Source organism: Propithecus coquereli, unplaced genomic scaffold (genome assembly GCF_000956105.1).
Source record: "Propithecus coquereli isolate 6110/MARCELLA unplaced genomic scaffold, Pcoq_1.0 Scaffold84, whole genome shotgun sequence".
Taxonomy (NCBI): domain Eukaryota; kingdom Metazoa; phylum Chordata; class Mammalia; order Primates; family Indriidae; genus Propithecus; species Propithecus coquereli.
In genome coordinates this window covers 3,468,199-3,487,003 of record NW_012154618.1, presented here as the reverse complement: position 1 = coordinate 3,487,003, position 18,805 = coordinate 3,468,199, and the positions used below count along the sequence as shown (strand labels likewise).

Sequence of the window (18,805 nt, the reverse complement as noted above, 5' to 3'; positions counted from 1 at the left end):
GAGACAGGGTCTCACTCTGTCACCCAGGCTAAAAGACAGTGGTGTGATCATAGCTCACTGTAAACTCAAACTCCTGGGCTCAAGTGATCCTCTCACCTTGGCCTCCCAAAGCACTGGGCTTACAGGCGTGAGCCACTGCTTCTGGCCAACTCTCTTACTTTTTTATGATATTATGAATAAATTAATGTTTCTTTTTGAATTTACTAAATTCTTAGTTTGGCATTATTATAAATAATCATTATTATAGATGTACTAATATACATTAATTCAAGAAAATGTAGACATGCATAAAGATAGGAAGAAAAAAATACCCACCGCTCAAATATAAACACTGTTAATACTGGCTACATTTCCTGCCAGTCTTTTTTTCTTCCTGTACAAAGGCTTGCCATTTGTTTTTAGACATATCAACTGGTGTTTTGAACTAATATAGATAGTAGTTAAGGTATGTGTTTAAGAGAATGTGTTTTGTATGCTTCCATACTCTGCTCTCGCTTTCTGATTATAAAAGACGCACCCCCTTGGAATCCCATTTTAATTGCGAGGAAGCCAATATGGGAGGTCAGAGGGTAGTGATGGATCCGGGGGGCATGTGAGAAGGTCTCAAGAACCTGAGGTCCCCACATACACTGATGAGCTCCTAACCCACTGGTCCTGTGGCCTGGGGACAGTTCAAGTAAAGCCCAGCCCACCCCTTTACAAAACCAGCTTCTCTTACATAAAAAGAAGATCTGGACAAGACCTCAGCAGAGGCCACCATCTGTCAGTCCCCAGGTCAGCCTTGTCACCCAGGTATGGGCAACTCTTTGGAAGAATTACTACCCTTGAGTATCTTCAACCGCTGGGAGGAAATGTTCTTCCTGGACCCTTAAAAGGTGTTCCGTTCAGGCTGAAAGGAAAATTCCTAGAGCCAAGCATCTCTGTCAGCTAATTTGATAGTTCTCTATCAAGTAAACCATTAGTGAATACATTGATCCTTTTTTTTTTTCCTTCTTTTTTGCAGTTCTACCTTGGCTATTCCCAAGATTTTTCTGAACCAGTTGGGCAAAATTGATTTTTATTAGTTCCACTGGCCTTGTGGAAAATTATCTCATGAACTGGTTTTTATAGCAAGACTCAAAAGCATAGCACAGGGTGAAAAATAAGCCTATAGCAGTCAAAACTGTTGTCTGAAATGTCTTCAGACTGGAAGGCTGAATTTATTGCACAAAACAAGTACGAGCGAGGCGGAGGTGTGCAGTCCTGCTCATTATCACTGGAAAGGGGAACCAAAAAGCCGAGTAAAAAATTAAATTTTAATAATGCCAGTGATATTTTCTAAATCTTTCCTGACAGAAAGATTCTCATTATTTTTATCTGTCTCCGAGTAGGTTCTTTTAGTGCCATCTCAGAAATGGCCTCGGCTATGATTGTTTTCCAGGCTTTAAAGCATCTGAAAAACCAAATATATACAGAGGAAAATATGCTTTAGAGTGTTCAAGGAAGGGCCATGACCGTGGTAACATTTCGGCTACTGTATTTGCAGCCAGCATTTGCTGGGAACGCCTTCAGCTTTCACAAAAGAAATCTGTGTTGTTAAGACAATTGCTATAAATCCCCCCAACAAAGGAGACCCCCCCCTCCACTGTGGTTGGCTACGGGAGGAACCCAGGGGGCCCGAGTCCCAGATTTGGGTTTGTTCTAGAAATCTCCCCATGCTGGCCATGAAAGGAGACTTCGAGAAAAAAAGCGGAAAGAGCCTATTGTCTTGGTAAACATGAAAACTCATATTCCAAGTATCAAATGGTAAAGAATTGTTTAGGGGGATATGAGGAAAACTAAAGCCAGAATTATTTCAGTAGCCACCCCGTGATGATATGAATTTTTTTGTTATTGTTTTCTTAGCTTGTTAGGGCCTGTGTATGAACCTATCTTAGCCCCAAAAGTATTTATAGCAATTTACCTATGTACGTGCAACACAATACGAAATGTGTGATATAAAATGAAGTCAGGAGGAAGGTCTGTACGCAAACTGTGCTGTCGCCTATGCATTTGTGAGAGGTGGACCACTAATTCATCTGTGGGCATTCTGGGAGCCAACTTGGAGAGGGAGATGGCTTCCGCTGCATGAGTCAATATCCATAAGATGCAAACAGCTCTCTCCCCTGCCCTGAGGAGAGAGCACACTTTCCCAAGGGACCTCCTCACAGGGACGCACGCTGCGCGGGCTGAAGAACAACGTGCTCAAGAGCATCCTTGCAGGAAACACAACGAGGCTCATGTACCTTCCTTCCCATAGGCTGGCGGTGTTGGGTCGGCGCAGGTGGGACGCTCCAGGGAGTCTCTGGGAGGGGGGAGGGACCCCAGGTCTGTCCGGTTCCTCAGCCAACACTGTTTCTCCCAGCTGGACTTTTGACAAGTCTTCAGCAGGAGGGAGTTTGAGGTTATTCCTTTTGCCAATGACCTGGAGTGGAACCACCTAATATTGGTAATTAGGGCCATCGTGTTGTCTAGTAGCCGGTTAGAGGGTGAGATTTCACCGTCCACTTGTGAATATTAAGGCCGGGGACTTGAGGGTAGCGCCCCCAGAGAATGACAGAGAAGGGTGGCTCCTTCTTTGCAAGACTCAGGCTGCCTTTTGAGTTAGTCCCTACAAAGTTCCCGCCTAATTTATGGTTGGCTTTCCTATTCAGGGCAGCTAAATAAAGGATCTGAGAGAGTGACCAAAAGCCATTCTATTCCTTGGCAACTTGTTCTCTTTATCAAGTCTACAGGCATGGTCCTTGGTGTCCATCCTGAAAGGTACTTGGGTCTCATATGTTTTACTAGCATTTTAGAGATGGGGAAACTGAGGCACATTTACTTGTTTTCCCCAAAATCACTCAACAGATCACAGGTAGAGGCAATACGACAAACTGTCTTTGCCACTCGCTCTCCGAAGGAGACCTCTTGCTTTCCCATTACGGACCTCCTGGCTGATAACACGTTGCATGTAAAATGTACAGTGCGTCTCCCTCAAGAGTCCCCAGCTGGGCCTCTCCAGCCGCCTGCTGCAGACGATGTGAAGGTCAGGGGTGCTGCAGATGTGTGGTCCTGCTGACCCCGGCTTGTGCTCCTGGTGACCTGGTGAGAGTCCGTGAAGCACAGGTCACGAGGAGCCATGAGCTTCAGGCTTCCGAGAGCCGTGAGGTCAGGAGAGCTGGGCTTTTCCCATCTGCAAGGGAATCTCCGATAGGGTAAGGCAGGGATGTGCTCACCACCTCCCCTTCCACTTAATTTGTTCCTTAATATGAATAACTACACAGAGGTCACAGACTGGGGGCCCACAGGCTGAGTCTGCCCCGCAGATGTGCTTTATCTGGCCACCCAGTATTATGGAAAACTCTGACTTAGTTGCCAATATTTAAAACTTGGGAGATTTCACAAAGAGAACCCACTTTCTGGCTTCTCTTGGCAAATCAGCAGGCCCTGGGCACGGAGTCCACGCTGAGCCCCAGCAGCAGTCAGGAGCAGCCCCCAGTCTAGAGAAAGGACAAGCACTCGGTTCTCCGTCACTTCTCCTGACACCTGCAGGCCGCAGACTGGATCTTCCTTAGTTAGAGAAAATGTCTGTTCCCAGGCTGGCGGTTGACATGCTTCACCTGCACAGACCTGGGGCCCTGCTATCTGATCATAACCTGCCCCACTCTCCTCCGCCCAAAGAAGTAGGAGTCAGCCATTCTGCTATCACAATGAGCCTGGGGAGGAGGCGTTCCTAACCTGGGGTTCACCTGCTCAGATCTGATTAATGCTGCGTTGGGGGATGTGAAATCTGTTTTAGATCGTGCAGGAGATATCACAGGTTTTGAACAGACTGCTGGTGTCTCATTGAGCATCCTCCTAAGAAACAGAGCAGCCCAGGGGTGAGCCACAGCAGGACGCCCCTCCACACAGGTGGGGAGAGAGGGACAGGCGAGGAGCAGTGTCCCCAGAGCTCAGAGAGAGAGAGAGAGAGAGAGAGAGAGAGAGAGAGAGAGAGAGAGAGGAGCTCTGATGTTAGGATCTAGAAAACGTAACCACATCCCTCAAGGCTTGACGGAGATGTGGGTGGCTGACAAACCTCTGCCAAAAGGCTGTTCTCCCTGACATCAGGAAAGAAAAAGGTGTAAATAAATGACTATTAGGTGGTAAGTACCAGATGTCAGATCTTCCAGGAAAATAATGTTAAAGCCCATCACAAAAGCTGAGGCCACCGTGTCTTCACCAACACGACCCCGATCAGCCATGTTGCATGTTCTTGGCTGTCAAGGGGTGTCCCCCGGGAAACTAACAGGGCTGGAAAAGAGCTGAAAGTGGGGCTCCCAAGCGAGCGGCTCAGCCTGGACCAGACAAACCAAACTAATCAGGACCAAAGCCCGATGTGGCCTGTGAATCGCTGGACACCTGCAGGCTTCTCCAGAACAAGGCACCTGAGGCGGGGGCTGCCCGCTGCAGGAGATGCGGCCAGACAAGAAGGTTCAAGGACTAGTGTGGGCAGGCTGGTGAGCGATAATTGTAGTGGACTAATAATGTTTATTATAGTTATTTATTGAGCAGTTACTATGGCCAGGCACCGATCTAAGCACTTCATGCTGAATTAACTCATTTGTCTATTAATGTAATTCATTAACAGAATACTGCTATCATTAGCCCCATTTTACCAATAAGGAAACCAAAACATTGGCTCTTTGGAGCTCTCGGATTCCTTGTATTTCTTTTTTTTTTATTTTTAATAGAGGTACCTTTTATTTTTAATAGAAGACTGATAGAGGATTGTCCAAGTAAGAAAGAATAATTTCCAGTGAGAGACTACATTTCTAACGAAGAATATTGGGACATCTATTCTCACCGTCACTCCATAAAATAAAGAACATTTTCACACTAAAATAGTCAAAAGGATATAATCTCAGAGAAAGATTGAAGTAACTTGCCCAAGGTCATCGCACAGCTGTTGTGTGGCTGATCCTGGATTTGAATCCAAGAAGTTTGGCTCCCAAAATGAGGACCGTTGACCAACCTCCACCCGAAGGGAGTCCGTGGCTTCTCTGGAGGCTGAAGAGCGTGAGGGACCTTCAGCCAGGGAGGAGCTTGAGGGGTTGCAAGTTCGGGAGGACAGTAAGATTGCTTGGCAATAAAGGGTCAGGGCCCAGTGGGGGTGGGGAAGCTCCCTCGGGCAGATCTCCGCAGCAGGAGGTGAGAGGATGAGGAGCACCTAGAGCTGGAGGTTGAGAAGGGATGTCATCCTGGTGCAATCACCAATGACATCTGCTCTGGGCTGAGAACTTCCAGGGCCAACTCCAAAGTGGGCTTGAGCCACCAAATCTGGGTCCTAATGCACAAGATCATTGTGAAGATCATACTTGACATGATGCATGAGATAAACATCCCAAACCAGAAAAAGACACAGTTCCTTTTTAAGACTGTCTAGAAGTTACATTACTCCCCACAACCCTTGGGGAAAAAGCTTGGGAGAGATTCCTTTATTACCATTTCATGGATAGATAAACTCAACAGAGACCTTTAGTCCTTTCCCAAGATCACCCAGTGAGCCTAGCCAGTTCTTCCACTGGATTTTCTTTTCTTTCTAGCACTCTCTTCCAACAGATCCATTAAACTAAACCTTCAGCAGACCTGATATCTTCCTGTAGCGTATCCCCTCACCTATATAAATTATGTAGAAACAATAAAAAGTCATTTGATACACAGTCATTGGCAGCCCCCAGAGGACAATTGCCATTCTCTATGTCTCCAACTCTTTTGTGAGGAATCAAGTGATCATGTATTTACCTAGAAGAGATAAATTATGCCCCTTAAAGAGCTAAAAGGACACAATGTGCAAGTGATTTAAGAACGCTGATAAAATATTCTGCAGAATGAAAATGAATATTATCTTTAGAATGTACTGAGTATTTGCATTAAGCACTAAGTAGAGAGTTGGTTGACACTGGTTAATTAGTGCACCATACTACCAACAGAAACAAACTTGCATACTCAGTTGCCGTGTCTACGGAGAAGAACGTAAAGATGAAGGTGTCAAAGACATCCTCCAAAAAGCCAAGGAGGATCTGGTAGGGAACATGAGACATACGGCAATAGAAATGATGATCCGTGTGCCCTGCAGTGGTGGGAGATGAGGCTGGAGAAGTGGATTGGGGCTTCAGGTGCCTCCTGTGTAAAAATGGGGGTGATAATAGAGCCCCACCTCATAGGGTTGTTGTGAGGGTTCAGTGAAGCACAGTGTGTCAAATGCCAGAACAGTGCCTGGCCCGGAGTAAGGCCAGTCAACGTGAGCTGCTAGCACGGGTTTTGCTGTTTCCACTGATGCAGTAGGTGGTCTTGCTGCTGCATTCGCCGTGGGTACCACACTGGGGCCGTGAAGAGGAATCACCTAAGAGTAGCCTTGGTTGGGATTTTTTAGCTCATGCTTCACAAACATTCAGACTTCTTGGATTGGGCCTTTTTTTTTTTTTTTTTTAATAAAGCACTGATGGAAGATTGTCCACTTTTTATTTTGCCAAGTAAGAGAGAGTAATTTCCAAGGAGAGAGTACATTTCCAATGTCCAAATAAGGACTTTGGGGGAAAAACCTGCCATCCACTTTCCCTATCACTCCATAAAATAAGGGACATTTTAACACTGAAATAGTAGAAAGGACATGATCTCAGAGAAAAAGGCAGACTTTAAGTTGAATAATCTTTGTTTCAAGAAACAGACACCTTCTGGCCGGACATGGTGGCTCACGCCTGTCCTCCCAGCACTTTGGGAGGCCAAGGCAGGAGGACTGCTTGAGCCCAAGAGTTCGAAACCAACCCAAGTAACATAGTGAGACTCCCATCTCTACAAAAAAATTTTTTAAAAAAATTAGCTGGGCATGATGACATATGCCTCTAATCCCATCTACTAGGGAGGCTGAGACAGGAGGGTCTTTTGAGCCCAGGAGTTTGAGGCTGCAGTGAGCTGTGATTGCACCACTGTACTCCAGCCTGGGTGACAGAGGGAGACCCTGTCTCAAAAAAAAAAAGAAAGAAAGAAAGTAAAAGGCACTTTCTAATGCTACTCTTCTTTTCTCAATCCAGCCTTGGCCTGGATTTTGGGGGCCACTCTTCTCAATCATCCAGGCTGCCCCTCTTCATTTTATAGAGAAATGGGATTGCATTGGGCTCAGGAAGAGGTGGGGACCACTGATGGGGTTGGAGGTGCTGGTATGTACAGACGCCATGAGTGGCGGTGGCCACTCAAATGAGAATGAGTGTTACAATGAAACAGGTGGGCCTGGGGCCAGGAGATCTGGCTGGGCCCCAGATGGTTGATCTTGGGCACATCCCTTCACCTCTCAGGACCTCAGTGTCCTCAACTCTAAAGTGAAAAATGTAAGCCAGACGTGGCGGCACATGCCTGTAGTGCCAGTTGCTCGGGAGGCTGAGGCAGGAAGATCACTTAAGCCTAGGAGTTGGGGTCCAGCCTGGGCAACATAGTGAGACCCCATCTCTATAAAAAAATTTTTTAAAAAAATTAGCTGGGCATGATGACATATGCCTCTAATCCCATCTACTAGGGAGGCTGAGACAGGAGGGTCTTTTGAGCCCAGGAGTTTGAGGCTGCAGTGAGCTGTGATTGCACCACTGTACTCCAGCCTGGCTGACAGAGGGAGACCCTGTCTCAAAAAAAAAAAGAAAGAAAGAAAGTAAAAGGCACCTTCTAATGCTACTCTTCTTTTCTCAATCCAGCCTTGGCCTGGATTTTGGGGGCCACTCTTCTCAATCATCCAGGCTGCCCCTCTTCATTTTATAGAGAAATGGGATTGCATTGGGCTCAGGAAGAGGTGGGGACCACTGATGGGGTTGGAGGTGCTGGTATGTACAGACGCCATGAGAGTGAGTGTTACAATGAAACAGGTGGGCCTGGGGCCAGAAGATCTGGCTGGGCCCCAGATAGTTGATCTTGGGCACATCCCTTCACCTCTCAGGACCTCAGTGTCCTCAACTCTAAAGTGAAAAATGTAAGCCAGGCGTGGCGGCACATGGCTGTAGTGCCAGTTGCTCGGGAGGCTGAGGCAGGAAGATCACTTAAGCCTAGGAGTTGGGGTCCAGCCTGGGCAACATAGTGAGACTATTTCTAAAAAAATAAATAAATAAAATAAAACAAAGACTCTAGACTAGGGAATGAAGACCTTTTTCAGCTCTAGCAATCTGCAAACGTGTGAGGGGCTAAGTATTCCTTGCCCTTCTAGAGCATGGTTATTTAATTACCTTCGAGTTCTTTCCAAGCCCTTTGATGGAAGCGTGCTGCCTTGATCCTATCTGAAAGTCGGTAGCCAGCAAAGATGCTCTCCAGCACCCCCCACCATTGGCAAGTCCATATTTAAGAACAGCAGTGGTCATGGTGCCCAGGCTGAAATTTGATGTACACGTTTGGCAGTGTAGAATGCAATGTAACTACACATCACTGATCAAAACCCATCGTACTTATCAGTGGGCTCTGACAGGTACTTGCTGGCTGCCTTCCCAGGCAGGGAAGGTATCCCTGAGCCAGCCAATGGGACACTCTCCCTTCCCTTTTGATGTTTATGCTACCACCAAGGAGAGGAAGCATGGGCCTGCTGGGGAGGCTGTCAGCGTGAGGCCCAGGTGGATACCAGCCTGCGGGAAGCAGAAGCCAGGCAGGCTCAGGAAGGCAGCAGCTTCCTGGAATCCTGCCTCCACCTTCCCAACCAGCCACTGGGAGTTTCCCAGGCAGCCTCTCACCTTTCCTGAAATGGCATCTCCATTTACAGAATGATTTGCCAACTGCACGCATGTGAAGGGCTTTACCTTTTCAAAGTGTTTTAAAATCTTTAATGAGCTAATCCTCTTCTCCCTGGGGTGGTTGGTGAGTTGGCTGATTTTGTCTGGGAAGAAACTGAAACCCAAGTGTCATGGAGTGACTTGCTCTGGGTCACCTCAGGTAAATACAGGATTGTGGGCTTACAACAAATTGTCCCGGCCCTGGCATTACTCTAATTATGGCCTTTGTTGTCAGGCTTCTGTCACTAATTGCTCATTGTGACACCGTAAGCTCCTATAGGGCAAGGACTCTGTGTTTCCTTTTTTCTTCCGAGGGACTTGGCCAGACCTGCCATACCCGTCTGCACAGCTTGTACATTGTCCAAGGACCACCGCATTCTTCACCCGAGCAGGACATGCCCTCAGTAGCTTTTAGCTTTCAGACCAGGACTGGGCAAACCACAGACAGCAGGCCAGATCCCGCTGCCGCCTGTGTTTGAATGGCCTGCAGGCTAATAATGGTTTTACATTTTTGAATAGTTGAAAAAAATTCAAAAGAAGAATTTTTTTGATATGTGAAAATTATATAAAATTCAAATTCCAGAGTCTATAAATAAAGTTTTATTGGAACACAGCCATGCTCATTCATTTACATATTGTCAATGGCTTCTTTTGCACTACGAGGGCAAAGTTGAGTAGTTGCAACAGACTATGATCCACAAAGCCTAAAATATTTACTGTAATGGGTTGAATTGTGTTCCTCTCCCCCCACAAGATTTATATGTTGAAGTACTAACCTCTAGGACCTCAGAATGGGACTTTATTTGGAAATAAAGGCTTTGCACATATAAGCAGTTAGAATGAGGTCATACTAGAGTAGGGTGGACCTCTAATCCAATGTGACTGGTGTCCTTATAAACAGGAAAAATTTGAACACGGGCACTCACACAGGGAGAACACTGTGTCAAGAGGAGGGCAGAGATTCGGGTAATGCATCTACAAGCCAAGGAACCCTAAAGATGGCTGCCATGCCACCAGAAGCTAGGAGAGAGGCATGGAACAGATTTTCCCTCATAGCTCTCAGAAGAAACCAACTCTGCCAACACCTTGACCTTGGACTTCTAGCCTCCAGAACTGGGAAACAGTAAATTTCTGTTGTTTAAGCCACATAGTTTGTGGTACTTTGTTATGGCAGCCCTAGCACACTAGTATGTTTATCATCCTTTACAGAAAAAGTTTGCTGAGCTAAGTAGAAATTTGGAAACAGGGTGTAGCTGCTCCAGTCCTCACTCAGGACCTAAGGTAGATGTGCTGCGGCTCAGGTACTGGCTCCTCGCTCCTCCATTCCTTGCTGGAGAGTTTGCTCATTTCTCCACCTGTCAGAACCCATCAGTGCTGCATCTCGTTCCCTTGGGTCTCTCAGATGACTGACTGCACCTAAAGGGATGTCAGCAAATGTGGGCTGCTAACGGTTGATGATAGCTTGGTAGGTTGGCCCAGAGGTAACATCTGGTTTCTTCCTATGTTAAATGTCTTATCCCAGAGGTAGGAGTTTTGTGGGATGAGTGTTGTGGACCATTCTCTGCTCACGAATGGAAATTCTTATTCTGAGATGAAAGAACCAACAGCTCTTGAAGATCGTAAGTCCCGCAGCTATATGCAAAGCTTCCAGGGAACTAGGCTGGGACTGTCCTTTCCTTTGGAGGAGGACTTTGTGTAGAGCCACAGTAAATGTGCAATGCAGCAATAGGGAAGGAGGTGGAGACATGGAAGACAGTCACCATGAAGCCCAAGACAAGCTCCATATGGGTCGGAGAACCCGGTGCATTAGTTTTCTAGGGCTGCCATGACAAAGTACCACAAACTACGTGGCTTGAAACAACAGAAAGTTCTTCTCTCACAGCTCTGGAGACTAGAGTCTGGAGTTAAGGAGTTGGCAGGGCCATGCTCTCTCCCAAGGTGTTAGGGAAGAATTCTTCCTTGCCTCTTCCAGCTTCTGTGGCCCCAGGCGTTCCTTGGCTTTTGGCAGCATCATTCCAGTCTCTGCCTCCATCCTGTGTCTCTCTGTGTCCTCTCTTCTTATAAGAACACAAGTCATGCGATTTAGGGCCAACCTAAATCCAGGCTGATTTCATCTCCGGATCCTTAATCAATCACATCTGCAAAGACCCTATTTCCAAATAATGTTACATCCTGATGTTCCAGGTGGACATGACTTTAGGGATACTGTTCAACCCAGTGCAATCAGTGTGAGTGAACGTCAGAGAATTCCCACCCAAACTTGCTCAAATCAAAAGGGGACTGTTTGACCCCTATAATTGGGAAGTTTAAGTGTGACTCTTCAGGTTTCGGGCCCACAGCAGGATCCGGGGGCTCAGATAATGTCTTCGGGAATACGTCTCTTTTTCTTCACCTGTGGCCTCTGTGCTCCTGTGTGTGTTGGCTTCCATCAGTCAGGCTTCTCCTGCATGGTGCTAAGAATGGCCCCAGCAGGTCTAGGCTTTCACTGTCCCCACTGTCAATCCCAGTAAAGAGAATACCTTTTTCTTGATTTTCCAGGAAGAATCCCCAAAGGACTCTGTCTGGCTCGGGTGGCAGGCCAGTTACCGAGCGAATGATTATGCAGGAGATAACTGTATCCGACCAGGCCTGCCCGGATCCTATGTCCACCCACAGAATCAGAGTGCGGTCAGCCCCCCTCAAATTCTCAGGAGGGGACATTATCCTCCCAGAGACGCAGGACATGGAACATGCTGAACGTGCATTATTAGGTGGCATGAAAACCACACAACTCTAGCTCAGAGGCAGCCATGTACCCAGCTCTCACAATAATCCTTCAAATTAGAGTTAGTGTTTGAGGCTAATGACAATTAACTGTTTCCCCTACTCCTGTTTTCATTTCTTTCTGGTGAATACTAACGTCAAATTGGGGATAGAACTTGGAGAGCTTTCCTTTGACCTTTGCTTGGGGAAGTGCCCGGAGAGAAGTGGGTATGGGCTCCTTTGCCCAGAGTTTACCCGGTGCTCTCGCGACTGCTAATCGTTACTGCTCTGTCAGACCCCAGAGGTGGGGCATCATTATTCAGGGCTGGTTGGCCAGGCAGGAAGGCAGGTACAGGACGTGGCTCTGAACCTGTAAAGTGTCATGCACTCTCTAGGTAATGAATGCAGGCTTGTCAAAGAGTTGGGACTCTGCTGGCATCCTTAATGGGCAGGTGGCTAATAGCTAAATCCTAAAGCTGTGCTTGTCTACAAGCAGCCTTGGAAACCAGGAGAGCACTCACTCTGTGAACCTTCAGATGAGCACCTGCAGGCAGAGTCTCTCGTTTCTTCATTTAGCAAGCATTTTTTTTTTTTTAGAACATCTATGCCAAGCTCTGTGTTAGACACTAGGTATAGAAAAGACAGAGGAGACTCAGGCCGCAGAAGGTCCCTTTCTTACTGGGGAACACTGCACGGAAACCGAAACTCATAAAATCGTGTCTTAGTGTAGTGGTAAGAGATGCACAGGGAAGTATGGGGGTGAGAGAGGCGCATGGCAAGGAGGTTTTTCTCAGAGGAGAAGGGAAAAATATGCGTAGGCCGTGGATCAAAAACTTTGCGTTGGAATCAGGGTGACTCAGCCTAAAAGTGCTTTTGGTCATAAATAATAGAAGACCCAATCCAAACTGACTTGAAAAATAAAGTCAACGTAGTTTCTTATATAAGTCAAAGTGCAAGGGAAGGGTGGCTTGATGGAGGGGTTCACCGTGCCTTCAGGACAGGGGTTCCATGGCTCTGCCCTGTGTAGGTCAGCTTCTTTGTTAGGCTGGCTTCCCTCGTGGAAACAAAAGGACTGCAGCAGGTCCGGTCTAACATCCACACACCACACTCCAGGTGACCCAGCGTTCCAAGCAAAGGTGCTGAGATTCATTCTGTTGGACTGGCTTAAGTCACCAGCCTACTCCTTGTCCAGTCACCATGGCCAGGGCTGTGGAATGCAATGACTATATTAGCCTAGGTCACAGCTCTATCCCTGAAGTTAGGGTAGGGCAGCATCACATATTTGGAATGGAGAAATGAATGCAGCCAACGTATGTCTGCTATACCCGGAAAGCAGAGTGCCTCGCTAGGCTTGGTGAAGCTTCATGGGTGATATCATCACTCATCAATGCTCGGTAGCATTGGTTTTAGCTGGAAGAAGTTCCTGATTCTTCAGTGAAAAGTGCTATGACCAAGTGGACAGAAAAGGATCCCAGCTTCTGCAAACAAAGAAGCAAAAACGTATTCTTCAAGGAATAAAATCTCATCAGCCCTCATCATACTTCAGCTTCTATAATAGATTAAACCAGAGCCTCACTTGGCTTGGCCAGACACCTCGCCTTGTCTGAAGAGGGGGCAGTGGTGTAGCACTCAGGAGACATGTTATGGTGTGCTGCAGTAACAAACAGCCCCCACATCTCATTGGCTTAGTACAAGTCCACTGTGAGTCCAGGTGAGTCTCCAGGGCAGTGGTCTCCATGTGATGACTCAAGGATTCAGGCAGAATGAGTTTCGACCTTCCCGTAACATACAGCCCCCTATATCAGAGAAAGTCCTCTGGAGAGTCATGCACAGAAAGTTAGATGCTTCCACCTGGACATGACATCTGGCACTTTGGCTCACATTTCTTTAGCCACAGCGAGTCCCATGGCCACACCTAACATCAAGGGACAGGTAAGAGCAGTCTGTGCCTAGAAGTAGAGGAGAACCGAGTATTGGCGAATACTGGTAACGCCTGCTCCAGTGGAATTCTGGGCTCTGCAAGCAAGAGCAGAGAACTGTGCCAGGTGCCGCGCCTGCCTCCCTCCCTGGAACCAGCCTTCTGTGATTCTGGCTGCCACACGCGGCAGAGGCGGGGAGGGGACCGGCAATGGAAAGATTAACCGCTCCCTGGGTTCCACATGGGGATCAGTACTTTCAATAGTACTTTGTGAGTTCAGCCTCAAAGTAAATGGTTAATTCATCTTGTATCAACAGCACTGTGATTCATAATGTAAACTTGGAGAATCCTTGATGTTTCGGGCCCACATTCCTTTTATTTTGGCTCTGCATTCTTTTAAAGCCACAGTGTGCTCACTTAATAGAATGCAGCATGCAAATGCACAAGTTTTTGCCTGGAGGCAATTTAGCCTGGCTGTTTCAATGGATGTCTTCTTTCAAGTGTATATTCTTTCTTAAATTATTTACTGGGTAAACACACTTTGCATTTTCAAAAGGGAGATTAAGACTGCTTGCTGCAGACCTAGTTGAAGATAAAGCCCCCCTTGCCCAAAGTTAGCTGGAAGTTACTTTGGGTTTCCCCCAAAGTTCCTTCTCGGCTGACTAGCTGGGAACCCCTCTGCCTGGCTTGTTTCTCCGATTCTCTCAGAACCCCTCGTTCCTTTCTGCTTTGCCTACAGCAATGCGGGCGGCAGCCCCTGGCTGAGCCTGTGTCTAAGTTTCTTCACAGATGGGGCCCACCAATGCCAGCCCGTGTGTCCCCCTTCCAACCTGGCTGAGTCCCATCCACGCAAACACCCTGATGGCTCACTGTTCCAGTCCTGAGAGGGGCTACCTTTGCACAGCTCCTCTGAGGTCTAAAGCTGGGTTGACGGCCTTGCCAGTCAAGCTCTCTCTGTTTCAACTCTTTTTTTTTTTCCTCTCTACTCTTCCTCCCAAATATCTGCCAGCCTTTGGGTCGAAAGCAAATGCCCTTTCCTGCTGAACTCCCCCAGCACACCCCTGAGTTCCCCGAGGACTAGGCCTCCTCCTGGCTTCGGGGAGAAGACCCAGCAGTGCTCTCAGAAGGCATGAGGATATGAAGTTCCATCTCTGGGGGGCTTGTTTCAACTTATAACTTCAGCCTTTTCCATGCAGACTCCCTGACACTTTTTCGCAAACCTGAATGGAATGATTAGAATGAGCGGGGGCTGCGTTCTTCCATTATCATTCTTTGGACAGTTCTCTTTGAGAACCTGCGTGCTGGCAGCTGTGCCATGTGCTGGGGTGAGTTGTGCGTGGTCCTGGTCCACGCTGGTCGGTCCACTGAAGTGTAAGAAGGGGAGGACAGGAGGAAGCCACCAGGCCTTGAGAGTACACCAAGGAGGGGGCGAAGCCCAGTTAGGAAGGGCCAGGGAAGAGCTGAGGATTTAGGGATTCCTGTGTATTCACTTTTCTAACCATGCCTCAGATTGAACAAGTAACCCCCATAGTTTAATCCTGTATAAATTAGCATCATGGATGCCTTGGGGCCCTCAACCCACAAATAAAATGGTTGTCAACTAAGCTGTACAAGAGACACACTACTGTAGATTACTTAAGGCAGAATTTTAAAGAGTTTTCATGCTTTTAATCTGTTTCACTGCTGAGTTTCAATTTTGCTGATTTCCCTTGCAAGTCGGATGCGGGTGACTGTGGTAAATAGAGATTTTGACAGTGACTTGGGCAAATAGGATGTGTAGGGACTGTTCTGAAGACTCTGTCCCTTCCAGAGAAAAGGGGGAAAAAATCAATTTGGGTTTTAAACGCGGCAACCAAGTAGTACCGATCAGTGTTCATAAGTAGCCTCACTTTAATAAACTGTGAAGTAGGTCGGGCGTGGTGGCTCACGCCTGTAATCCTAGCTCTCTGGGAGGCCAAGGCAGGCGGATCGTTCTGAGCTCAGGAGTTCGAGACCAGCCTGAGCAAGAACGAGACCCCGTCTCTACCAAAAAATGGAAAGAAATTAATTGGACAGCTAAAAATATATGTAGACAAAATTAGCCGGGCGTGGTGGCGCGTGCCTGTGGTCCCAGCTACTCGGGAGGCTGAGGCAGGAGGATCGCTTGAGCCCAGGAGTTTGAGGTTGCTGTGAGCTAGGCTGACGCCACGGCACTCTCGCCCGGGCAGCGCGTTGGGCTTTTTTTTCAAAAAAAAAATTAACTTTTGAGTTTTTTTTTTTTTTTATGTTTTTGAGGGACAGAGAATCTTCTGCCTCCTGAGTAAACGTGGCCTGTTAAGTCTGAATTAGCTGTCATCACAGAAGAATTAATGTTGGGGCACAGACTTTCTAGTGGGGAAGGAAGAAACAAACGAGACAGATCTTAGCCGAGCCTTGTGTGATAAATGAGGACAAAGCGGCCCATTCATCTCCTGTGACGAAAGTGGACACAGGCACTAAAGCAGTTTTGCGGAAGACGTGTCAGCAAATGTGATCATTTTGTAACCTGTCAGGAGGAAAGGGAGCTCGTCCTTTCGGGGGGCCACAAGGGAGTGGGTTGGTCTGATGTGACAGTTTCCATTCATCCATTCAGGTCTGGAGAAGGGGATGGGTGAGAAGGAATCGGACTGAAACTGCAACATGATGTTGTCCTCCTTCCAAGGAATGAGCTCATCTAGAAGCTAGAAAAGGCCGCAAACACCCTGCAAAGGTTTTTCAGTGACGATACACGTAGGAGGGTGGGGTCTCTAGTAAATTGGGGGCCTGGCTAAATCCCACCCAGCTGCTCCCCGTGGAAGCCCCCTGTCCCGTGTTCAGTGTCTAGAATAAGGCAGCAGACCTTTTTCTGCTTGATATTTGGAGCAGGGTCGGATGGGATTTGCCTTGGGGTTTTAAGCTGGTTGGATATCCGGCTAGACTGCCAACCACCCTGTGTCTCTATTTCTGTGTGGCTCTTTGACAGCGAGCGTGGGCAAGGCTGTGTGACCTGGGTTCCCTTTGAAAGTCTCAACAAAGCATTCTGATGTTCGACCTCTTTTCTCCGAGTGAGGTGACAAATTATGAAACAACCTCATCAGAAGCTCTCTGCAGGCATCTGGGAACATGTGTCTCCACTCTGCGTTCTCGGTTCCCCATCAGCCTTCGGCAGAGCCGGAACCCAGGGGGCTAGAGTCCCTAGAGGTGAGGGCCCACCAGCAAACGCACAACAGGCACGTCGAGTAGCACTTTGTATTAGTCCTCACTTCCATCTTTTTCTGCAATGGAGCAAACGCAACGTTTCCTCCTGGTGTAACGCAGCGCGAGCCACAGTGACAGATGACGGTTTCACAGCCTAAGCAGCACGTTTGACACTTGCTTCTTAATCCTGTCCTTTTCTTCCTAAGTCTCTCTTTTACTTTTCCCCGGGTATTTTTGTACAGGTAAGTACCTTACTGACATATGTTTCCTTGGAGTCTTTTACTTTAACAGGAAACACTGCAAAAAAAAAAAAAAAAAGTCTCACCTTTTAAATTAAAAAGAGAAGCTCGCAAGGGGCCCTTGATCACTTAAAGAGACTACATGGTACCCCGAGCCAGGAAAGCCATTTGATTCACCTTAGCTTTGCGGTGAGCGTTCTCGGAGGGCGGGCAGCGTGACAGTCACTGTGGACTCGTTCATCTCCTTGTGGATCGTTTGTAGAACCAAAAAGCTGCATGACCTCACACACGCACACGCACACACACACACACACACACACACACACGGCTCCACATCCCCACCTTCAAAGCTGCCGTTTGATTCGCCACCTTGGCCTTGGATGACCTTCCTCCGGATGCCTCCGTTTACCTGTGTGGCTTTCTCCCCTTTGCTCTCTTCTAGAATCATCCAGAACCGCATCCTGCTCGTCATCCTCGGGATCATCGTGGTCATCACCATCCTGACGGCAATCACTTTCTCTGTCCGAAGACACTGATGTATCTGCTCTCCCCTGATAAACAGCAACGGCGGCTTGTTCGGAGTAATTAAGACAAAATGGTCACATGAATCATTCTTTCACACTGACAGGCCCCGGGTGACCCTGTCTCTCCCTCACCACTGTTCAGCTGAAGTGCAAAGAGTGTAAAAATATTTTCTATTTCTGTTTGCATGTGGGATGGTTTCCTTTTCTAGGTTTGTCTTCACCCAGATTTGTTTTTTTTTATAGGGGAAGGTGAATGTTTATTTGCCTTTTGGTAATTTTCATCAATTGACCAAAATAGCCTTGGTGACATTCTTCCTTGCCCTGTGGACATGTCAGGGGTCATGGTTTGGGAGAGGGTGTGATGAGTCAGTCACAGGAGCATCTATTTGTCACATGACACTTGTCACCGAGAAGCCCTCCTGTGATGTCCGAGGATAAAAATGCAGAGAAAAGCAGGGGCCGGAGCCAGTGACCTACCCCAGCAAACCAGCCTTGCTGCTACCCAGGCATAAGGACTATAGTCAACCTGCCTGAGTGCTTTCATTGTAAAGGTGGGTATTTAATGTCAGCTGTATGGGAAACTGACTTAGCACTTTCCCTGTGTTTCTGTTGCATCATTTCTATTTAACCTGAGACTATTTCTGCTAAGCCTGCCCAATATTCACTTTTCACAACTTTGATTACGGGCTATAAGAAATATTTCATGGCCTTCCCCAAATCCCATACTCCCCAGAACTTCCTGGCAGAGGGAGCCCTGGCACGGTATTTAATTGTGACCTCGTCTTCCCTGACCTGTGTAAGCATCTCTGTATCCTTTCGGTTTTAATATTTGCACTGCCAAAAGCAGCCCTCATACATGCAAAAGGTCTGACAAGGTTCTCTCCACATCCATTCCAGTATGTAAAGAGAACATGAATATTTCAGTAAGAGCAAGAACATGACTCCATTGGTGTGAAATTTCAAATATGATTATATAAATATGGGCGAGTCCTATAGGATGATGCACTAGAAATAAACTTTACGGAAAATTTTTACTAACCTCCTTTAAAAGAATAAGAGATTGCAAATTGCTACAAAAGGAACGGCTTGGATTTTTTTACTAACAATTGTTAGCAATGCCTTCCTGAATTCACTATGTATTCAAACCTCTAACATGCTTTGTGATTTTTTTTTTTTTCATTTTTTTCTGTGTGAGGTAACCAAGAATTGCATTCAAAATGAGTTCATTTGTGATCAGGCTTAAAAGTTGCCCAAGCCGAGGCCATTTTGCCCCTAGTCATAAAACCAAATGTGTTTTTCTTAAGACCTCATAGGCATTTACTGGTCTGTACTAGCTTTTGAATATAATTAACAGCTTCGAATCCTTGAAAAGCAAACCTGTTCTCATCATCAAAAATGCTAACCACC

The 18,805-nt window shown here is 47.0% G+C and overlaps 1 protein-coding gene across 1 annotated transcript in view; it reads left to right on the top strand.

Annotated features, from left to right (window-relative positions):
- VTI1A (vesicle transport through interaction with t-SNAREs 1A) overlaps positions 1 to 18,550 on the top strand; it is a 415,426-nt gene extending 396,876 nt beyond the window's left edge. Inside the window, exon 8 of the mRNA XM_012663894.1 lies at positions 17,317 to 18,550. Coding sequence (XP_012519348.1) covers positions 17,317 to 17,410 — 94 coding nt within the window. The 3' untranslated portion in view covers positions 17,411 to 18,550. The remainder of the gene's footprint in view (positions 1 to 17,316) is intronic.
- The last annotated feature ends 255 nt before the right edge of the window (positions 18,551 to 18,805 follow it).